The sequence below is a fragment of the Sinocyclocheilus grahami genome, unplaced genomic scaffold (assembly GCF_001515645.1).
Source record: "Sinocyclocheilus grahami isolate Dianchi unplaced genomic scaffold, SAMN03320097.WGS_v1.1 scaffold854.1, whole genome shotgun sequence".
NCBI lineage: Eukaryota > Metazoa > Chordata > Actinopteri > Cypriniformes > Cyprinidae > Sinocyclocheilus > Sinocyclocheilus grahami.
Window position 1 is genome coordinate 162225 of NW_015506033.1, and position 9717 is coordinate 171941.

General features: G+C 37.4%; 1 protein-coding gene across 1 annotated transcript in view; it reads right to left on the reverse strand.

Moving 5' to 3' along the window:
* LOC107563016 (chromodomain-helicase-DNA-binding protein 4-like) overlaps positions 1-9717 on the reverse strand; it is a 74307-nt gene that overhangs the window by 14203 nt on the left and 50387 nt on the right. Inside the window, exons 19-27 of the mRNA XM_016247785.1 lie at positions 8263-8436; positions 8043-8184; positions 7802-7933; positions 2636-2753; positions 2366-2525; positions 1857-2050; positions 456-542; positions 276-367; positions 56-189 (exon numbers count right to left, since the gene is read on the reverse strand). Coding sequence (XP_016103271.1) covers positions 56-189; positions 276-367; positions 456-542; positions 1857-2050; positions 2366-2525; positions 2636-2753; positions 7802-7933; positions 8043-8184; positions 8263-8436 — 1233 coding nt within the window. The remainder of the gene's footprint in view (positions 1-55; positions 190-275; positions 368-455; positions 543-1856; positions 2051-2365; positions 2526-2635; positions 2754-7801; positions 7934-8042; positions 8185-8262; positions 8437-9717) is intronic.

Below are 9717 nucleotides of genomic sequence, written 5' to 3' on the forward strand. Positions count from 1 at the left end.
CCCCCCCAATTTATATAATATTCATAACCAAGTTGTTAACTTAAATGAAACTCACTTGAACTCCTTCTCTGATTTGCCACGCAAGTCTCTGACCAGCCACTGGGTTGTGAAGGCGTCCTGAGGTGGCATCCCATAACGCATCACCGCGTTCAGGAAGGCCTTCCTCTGACGAGCATTGAAACCCAACACCTGCCAAATCCGAACAGAGTTTTAGTAAGTTAAACTAAAAACACACGAGTTTAAGAAAACAAAAATCCCAGGTATCCTTCACTCACCTCAATGTTGCCACTCACTCTGGCCAGCAGGGGGGGCAGGGGTTTGTCTTTGTCGTTTCGGAGGCCTTTCCTGTTGGGTCGCCGTGAATTGGCTGCAAGACGACAGTGAGCAATTTTAGGGGTTTAAAAATTTTTTTATTTCTAAAATCCTGTGTTTGATCATCATCATGCCAGTCTCACCTTCTGTTCGTTCGTCAAAGTCCTCGTCTCCTTCCTCTGAAGCAACAGAATAATCTGATTGGCCATCAGATTGATCATCCTGCCAGTCTGTAACGAAACAAGAAAGATGATTATCATATTAAAAGCACTTTCAATGGTTGTTTAGTAGGAATGTAACAATGCAACCCGAGCCGGTTGAAAATCGATATAAATGTGGCAATTCAAGACGGTTGGAGCCTAGTTCAGACTACATGACTTTAAGTGTCTGCAGATCGCTGTGCTGTTCAGACTACATGACTTGCGGCCTCTGTCTTGAAGTCGTTGTGGTGTTCACACTATGTGACACTACGTAAATGATCACACACTACACGAGCTGACAACAACTCTGCCACCCAACATCAATATCCGGTCCCCAAACCATTTTTTGTCATGAAAACACACGTGAGAAGTGGAACGTGAAATGACACGAAACAACGCCCAAAACAGGAGTTGTTGTTTATTTGAAAATGGACGTCGGTAAGAAATTAGCATTTGAAACATCATAAAGGCATTCATGCTCCTGCCACAGTTCAATTAAATTTAGCTCCTTTTCTTGTGTCCACACTTTTCTTGAAGCCATGTTGCTGCTGCTGTTTTTCCTCTGCTGACCTCAACTCATGCCTTGCACTCTCATTGGCTGTTGCCCATTGAGACACTTGACACCACAGGATGTCGAGTCAGCCGACACGTCCAGATATATAGCATGCTAGATATTTGTCTGGCATCGGAGAAGCGTCGACGAGCCTCTTTGATCGAGTAGTTCACACATTAAGATTGGCGAGTGCTGATCACCCACTGATTTTCTTCCAATCACACCTGTCGGCAAGCTTGTTGACTTGCAAATCGGGCTTAAAATCCTGTAGTGAACTTGACATGAGATGTTAAACAAATCGCGATAATATTGGGGGTGTCTCTTTTCATCTGTTCTCTGTATAATGCATATTTAAGTAGGTAACCTAGGAAATGCTATATTGCTCCTGTTTCATAACCGCCACCTGCTGTCAGAGAATGAATTTGCACTCTCATTCAGCCCATCTGTTGGTTTTGTTTCATTCACATGTGTTATGTAGCATAATTTCACGAAGCTAAAGTCAAACCATTCTGTTTTTGCTTAAAATTTCGAAATTATACTAATCTAATTTAAATTAAAAAACTGCTCATGTTGCATGTATGCAGCATCTTTGTTTGGACTGTGGTTAAAATGCAGCGGTCGCCTCTAATTTAAAATGGAAAGAGCACAGTCAAAACCTTAGTTTATTTAAATGAAGAGATTTATTTTATTTGTATTAATTAAATAAATTTTTATTTGTAAAATTTCAATATAGTTTTTTGATTCATAGTTTAGTTTTGGTTCAGTTTAACAGTGTTAAGCACATCTCTCACCTCTGTCCTCCTGAGAGCCGTCATTGTAGTTGACCTGTTTGCGGATTCGCTTGCCCTTGCCCAGATTACGAGCCAAATCCTCCTGCTGCTGCTCGTAATGGTGTCTGAGCAGTTTCTCCCAGTAATCTGGATCCACACTTTCCTCCTGCTTGATGATCTCCCTCTGAACTTCCTCTTCCTGAGGGAGAAGACAGGAAACAGTGAAAAAGAGCAAGAGATAGTAAAAAATTACATATATAACCATATTATAGAAGACATGCCAATTATGAGACATGACTAAACCACAGCTTCATGTGTCATAGCATGCGTGCCAACTACAGCTGCACGAGTTGTCAAAAAACAATGCTAAAAGCACATTTTTCTGAAAAAACAAATTGTGCCATTTAAAATAAAATAAAAAATGCATTAAAAAAGAGCTCTAGGTTTGATGTGCTTGTTTGTAAGGCTTCACAGTTTGGCCAAAAATTATGATTATATAGCAATATATGCAGATTATCCTGATGTCAAACATCAGAGACAACTGCTGATGCCTGAACTCTGATACCTGAATGTCATTGTGAGGGTTCCAGTCTGAGTCATAGATGACGACCGTGTCTGCAGTCGCCAGGTTGATACCCAAACCACCGGCTCTGGTCGACAGCAGGAAAACAAACTGGGGAGCACCAGGAGCTAGAGTGAAAAACAAAATTCATTATGGCACTTAGAAATGGAGTTTATATAGAACAAGAGAGAACAAATAAATAAACCACATCAGTTACATAGCAAACATCTGAACTCACCATTGAAACGGTCAATGGCTTCCTGTCTCATGCCTCCTGTGATGCTTCCGTCAATACGCTCATATTTGTAGCCCTCATTCTCCAGGAAGTCTTCCAGCAGGTCCAACATTTTGGTCATCTAGAGAAGAGGGACAAAACATCTCAAACTCCTGCTGTGCATTATAGGTGCTTTTGTCATTAAAAACAAAAAAATAGTCAAACAAATACAGTAATATTGTGAAATTTTATGACACTTTAAAATAACTTTTCTTATTTGAATGCATTTTCAAATATAATTTATTCCTGTGATGCGAAGCTAAATTTTTAGCATCATTAGTCCAGTCCCCAGTGTCACATGATCTTCAGAAATCATTCTAATATGCCGATTTGCTACTCAAGAAACATAAAAAAAGTAAAAAAAAAATAAAAAAAATAAATAAATAAATTGTGCCGCTTCCTAGATTTTTTTCAGGATTCTTTGATTTTTAGAAAGTTCAAAATTACTGCATTTATTTGAAACAGAAATCTTTGTAACATTATAAATGATCTTCACTGCAATTCTTTTTAATTTAATGCATCCTTGCAAAATAAAAGTATTAATTTCTTTCAGAAACAAAAATCGTATTGACCTTTGAACGGTAGTATAAATATTTATTATTCATACTTAATAAATACTTAATAATTGCAATATTTATTATTATCGATAAAAAAATAATAGTAATAAAGCGAGAGAGCGAGGGAGAGAGAAATTTGATATTGGTTTTGCCTCAGAGATAAAAGTAGAGATGCACCGATCGACCGGCCAGGGACCGGAATCAGCCAATTTTCTGTGTGATCGGCCCGGACCGGTCAGTCTCACATGTTGCCGATTCCGAGCCGGTCCGTTTTGACATCACTGCTACGCTCACATCTGCATGTAAATGTCGTCGGCGTGGTAGTTCTTCACTGTGAGTGAAGAAGACACAAAGTTCGCAATTTGTAATACGTGTACTGCCAAAGTAACCCGTGGGGGAACAGGGCTCGATTAGCGCTCGTCTGGAACAAGTCGATTTTTTTAAAGGGGCAAGTGAGAGAGAATTTTACTAGCCAGTCCGGAGGACAAGAAGCCTGATTAAAACTTCAGTAACAACCATAACTAGGGAAGCATTGAAACTTGGCCACCACAAATTTTCATGCAAGAATGATTTTGATTTTATTGCATTCAGTGTAAACGGCGACTGACAATGTATTGATGTTGTGATGACGCTCGCGCAGCCTGTCTGAGAGAGAGAGAGAGAGAGAGAGAGGCATGCAGAAATCAAAACAAATGCATGGAGAAATTAGGTGAGCATATGCGCCATCTGATTCTAAAGAAGCAAGCAAACTTTTATGGAGATCGGCCCATAATTAGAGCCTATTACACTACAAAAGGTAATTTAAAAAAAAAAGGAAAAAAATATATTTTTCATGACAAATGACTTGAAAGTGTAAAAATGGTCTTTTTCCTCTCCAATGGACGTGTTTACAGGCATGATATTTCTTTTTTTAACCAGTAGCTCAAGTGTGTGAAGTGCAACTCATTTTCAGTTAATTGTTATTCCTACCGCAGTCACAGAGCACTTTATTTTGAGAGTTGTTTAAGTGAGAGAACATCTGTGAAATTGGAATCGGCCAAGAAAATTGCAATCGGTGCGTCTCTAATATTTTGTTAATTTCTGCAAAATATCACCATGATTTGAGGAAAAATCGAATTGTGTGTTTTCTGGTCAAAAATATTATTGTTGTTTTTTTTAGTTTTTTTTTAAAGCTACAGGTTTGCTCTACGTGTTTGTAGGTCTGTTCAGTTGGTGACAATTTTGCGATTTGTCTAATTTTGTGACGATGACTATATCATTATTATTATTATTACTACGATTAAATAAAAAATAAAAATATTAAACAAAATAATGAATATTGCAATTGTGATATTTCACTGTGAACTAAAAAATTAGAGTATGTAATAATAATTTTAATTTACAGTGCATAGTAAAACTTCAATACTAATATTTATGTCTTTAATTTCTTCATTTTTAAGCATTAAACCATTTTTTTTCTCTTCTTCTTTCTCATATTAATTGTACATATAATCAACATGCTGACAGATGTGGTTGTAATATAAAAAAAAAACGGCATACCTTAGTAACAATTTCTCGTTCCATCCACCTCAAGTAGGTCTTAAGTGGAAAGATATTGAACCTACTTTGGTTCAAGCTTTAAAAAGGTCCATTAGCCCAGAGCTTATCCGCATTAAGTGCAACCCAAATATGCAAAGTAGAAGCTCGAGAACAGTTTGCACCGGCCTTCGGCTTCTGGCACGTTCAGCGAGACAGCTTATAGATGCATAAAAAATTATATTTATAATAGGTAAGCAAAATTACACAACCAAGATGTTTTCCTGAATATCAGAATGATTGCAATGTAACACTGATTTTATACAATAAACAAAATGTTCGAATTAAGTGACTTACAATTGAGACAATATTGACTGTTTTAGCTAAATTTTGCAAACAAAAATAGCTCATATCAAAGCGACAGCAGACCCAACACATTCATTACTTAAAGAATCCACATTTTGAACGAATAGAGTGAGTCAATGATTCAGTGAGTGACCCATTCATAAAGACAGTCACTTGCCTCATTTCTGAATGAATCAGCCATTTAAACTAATCGGTTGAAATAATGACTAAATTACTCACTCATTTAAACAGTCATTTGCCACCACCTACTGCTGGTTTAGTTTCATATTTAATGTATCAGTGCATTTTCCCCAACATTTCTTATTCGTATATTCAACAACATTAAGGTTATCACATTATTTATGCATACATATGCAATTTTGCAGTGAAAATTAATTTATGGCACCTCAGCTTCATCAAACAGTCTGTGTAAATACATCTATTGCCACTTCAGATCAGAGTATGTGAGCGGCAACAATTTCCCCTCCGCGCTCCAAGCTTTCAATAATCACTCCGCTCCGAGTTCACCATTTCCCGTTCCACTCCTCGCTCCACTGATCAGAAACACCGCTCCGCGGCCAAATTATTTCACTATGCTTGAAAAATCAAAGTTCTGTTCAGAAATGATATTAAACGAAAAATAAATGCATAATACTAGAAGAATAGTTTTAACATGGTTTATTGGAACACTACAATTAGCCAAAGTCTATATTAAATGACTGCTTAACTCGCTTAGCTTACAGTCATGGCACCCTTGGTAAATATGAACAAAGAAGGCTGTGAAAATTAATCTGCATTGTTAATCCTTTTCATCTTTTATTTAAAAAAAAAATCACAAAAATCTAACCTTTCATTGGATAAGAAAGAATTTAAAATGGGGGGAAATATCATTATGAAATAAATGTTTTTCTCAAATACACGTTGGACACAATTATTGGCACCCCTAGAAATTCTTATGAGTAAAATATCTCTGAAGTATATTCCCATTCATATTTACAATTTTGAGCACTCCAGGGTGATTATGAACATGGTATTATCCAGCCATGGGTTCCTGTTTCACAGAAATATAAATAGGATGGAAAACAAAGCCCAAATTCCCTTAATCGTCCATCACAATGAGAAAAACCAAAGAATATATTTCTGATGTGCAGCAAAAGATAATTGACTTCCACCATCACATCATCAGGGCAACCACCATCAGGGCAATAATTAAGAATTTCCAATCAATAGAAAATGTTACGAAACTGTATGTCTATATCGTCCTAATGCACAGTGAGGAGGAGAGTTTGAGTGGCTAAAGACTCTCCAAGGACCACAGCTGGAGAATTGCAGAAAATATTCGAGTCTCTGGGTCAGAAAACCTTAAAAAAAAAAAAATTCTCCTTGCTCATCCAAAAACAAACTCCAGCATATTCAGTTATCATACACGACTGGAACTTCAAATGGGACTGGCTTCTATGGCCAGATGCCTCATCAGGCATTATAGGAGAAAATGTAGAGCTGTTAAACTGGCAAATGGAGGTTTGAAAAAGTATTGAATAAAAGGGTGCCTTTAATTGTGGCCAAGGTTAGATTTTTGTGAATTTTTTTAAATAAAAGATCAAAAGGATTAACAATGCAGATTCATTTTCACAGCCTTCTTTGATCATATTTACCAAGGGTGCCGATATTTTTGACCATGACTGTACTTGTCTGTGCAACGTCTCTCTACTACGGCAAAGCTGAGGGTAGTTACTTCAGAAACAGAAAGAATATGCTGTAACTTTTCAGTTTTTAAGCTGATAAATCACAGGACAGCGTTGACCAAATTTTCTTCATTCCTGAATGTATGCGCGCGATCTGTACATTATGTGCGAGTTTGTGTGTTCTGTCCGTGTTCGAGCGGAGATTAACAAACTGTACAATTTACAACATGCTTTAACCTCCCGCACTCATCCATCGCCATTTTGACCTTCATATGTGATCCACATATCTGTAAAGCTAATTAATTATGTTTAATGCGCCTGTTGGCATAATTTGCCAGAGCATTCTCGGAGCGAGTGAAAACCTCAACGCTCCGACTTTCGAAACCTCAACGGAATCCGCTCCTAGCTCCAGGCAAAATCACACCGCTCCACTCCTCGCTCCGCTCACGTACTCGGTTTCGGATGCAACTTCTGTTTCCTCTGCAGTGGAAAGATGGAGTTTGTTGATACTGATTTCACTTGAATGGTAACAAATCTACAGTTTCTTATCATTCTAACTGAATTAATTGAAAATGTAAGAATTTGATGTGAAAGATGACACATTTAAAAGTTTAGGAGAAAAAAAAGCCCATTTATAAACGTAGTGGGAAATGACATCTGTCTTGTTATATACAGCAACTAATTTCTACCTCTTTCCAGTCACAGAGTTAAGAATTTGATGTGAAAGATGACACATTTAAAAGTTTAGGAGAAAAAAAAGCCCATTTATAAACGTAGTGGGAAATGACATCTGTTTTGTTATATACAGCAACTAATTTCTACCTCTTTCCAGTCACAGAGCACTTTATTTTGAGAGTTGTTTATAGTTCTTAGAAAGAAAATCGGAATCGGCAAAAATTGGTATCGGCAGGTCACACTTACAAAAAAAAGAAAGAAAAAAAATCTGAATCAGCCAAGAAAATTGCAATCGGTGCATCTCTACATAAAAGGTAAATGAATCCCAAGTAAATAAATAAATGCTTGTTTACCTGAGAGAAGATGAGCACTCTGTGTCCGCCCTCCTTGAGTTTATGCAGCATCTTCTGCAGTAGCAGCAGTTTGCCAGAGGCTTTAGTCAGGGTGCTGCCCTCATACATCCCATTGGGCATCTTGGCAGCTTCCTGTTTCACACAGCCAATCGAGTAACCAATTTACTCACATATCACATAATATGACATATGTTATTGGTCTATTATTAAAGGTACAGAAAGAGATAAAAGTGGACTGTACCATAGCAGCAACGGGGAAAAGATAGGGATGATTACAGCACTTCTTGAGATCCATGACGACGTTCAGTAGAGAAACCTGGTTTCCTCCACTACGAATATTCAGAGCCTCAAAATTGCGGGTCAGGATGAACTTGTAATATTTCCTGGATTCATAGATAAAAGATTTAGAAACTCTGCCTCCTGTAACCTACTTCTCAGTCCATTCCTCAACACATACTCACTTCTGCATGGGGCTGAGCTCGACTCGGACAATGAGCTCTGTTTTGGAAGGCATGTGCTTGAACACGTCGGCTTTGAGTCTCCTGAGCATGTGTGGTCCCAGCATGTCGTGAAGCTTTTTGATCTGGTCCTCCTTAGCAATGTCGGCAAATTCCTCCAAGAAACCCTCAAGATTACTACAGAATGAGAGATAGTGTTATTTATGTCTGCAGATGCCCAGGGGGCCACCAGAGGCTGCTTTTTTCCCCATAAAACTATATGTAGATTTTGTTTTTAAGTATTGATGAGAGTATTAGCAAGAGTGCAGAATTCATTCAGTGAGCGCATGAACTGAACAAAACGTTTTGCAGATTTTTTCCATCAATGGTGACTAATCTAAACATGCGCTCAACAGAAACGTGTGATTGGTTATAATGCTCAAAGCTGAAAAAAAAAAACATGTATAAATAAATCTTTGATGCATTGTGAGCAAATCTAAACGTAATGCCAATCAACACTTTTCCTTAATTTTCATTTTTCGCTTTAATCGCGACAGTTAAAAGTAAAAAAAAAATACAAACCAATAAAATAACCACTTTTATTGAAAGACAAAAAAATTGGACAGAAAATATATTAATATTAAACATCAAAATAGGCCTATTTTTTAAATCAGTTCTATGTAACAGAATCCGATTTAACTGAATTTTTTGCTTAATTATCCAAATAATGTATAGTCCTATAAAGCTATTATTATCAGAGCATGTGAGCAGAGCATAGTGTCACGAGAGGGTAGCGTTGTTTTACCAGCATTGCCCAGTACAGCTGTACTACATACTACAAAGAAATGTCCTGTCTGAGCATTATTTGAGCGGACTTTGCTTTTCCGGTGAGCATGAGCAGTAAGTGAATGGAGCGATCGCATGAGCCGTGAGCAACTCAATGGAAAGAGCACTCATAGAGCTGAATATTGAGCAGAGCGCCACACCGCGCAGTGACAACGGCTAGAGGGAGAGTAAAACCTGCGTGCTGAACACTGCTGGACGATGCACCATATATTTTCGGCCGTTTTTCTTTTTCAGCCAAAAAATAATGATTTTTTTTATTTTTTATTATATAAAATAAAATAAAAAAGAATTTTCGGTGCATCCCTTTTATATACAGGTGAATCTCAATAAATTAGAATGTCGTGGAAAAGCTCATTTATTTCAGTAATTCAACTTCAATTGTAAAACTTGTGTATTAAATAAATTCAATGCACACAGACTGAAGTAGTTTAAGTCTTTGGTTCTTTTAATTGTGATGATTTTGGCTCACATTTAACAAAAACCCACCAATTCACTCTCTCAACAAATTAGAATATGGTGACATGCCAATCAGCTAATCAACTCAAAACGCCTGCAAAGGTTTCCTGAGCCTTCAAAATGGTCTCTCAGTTTGGTTCACTAGGCTACACAATCATGGGGAAGACTGCTGATCTG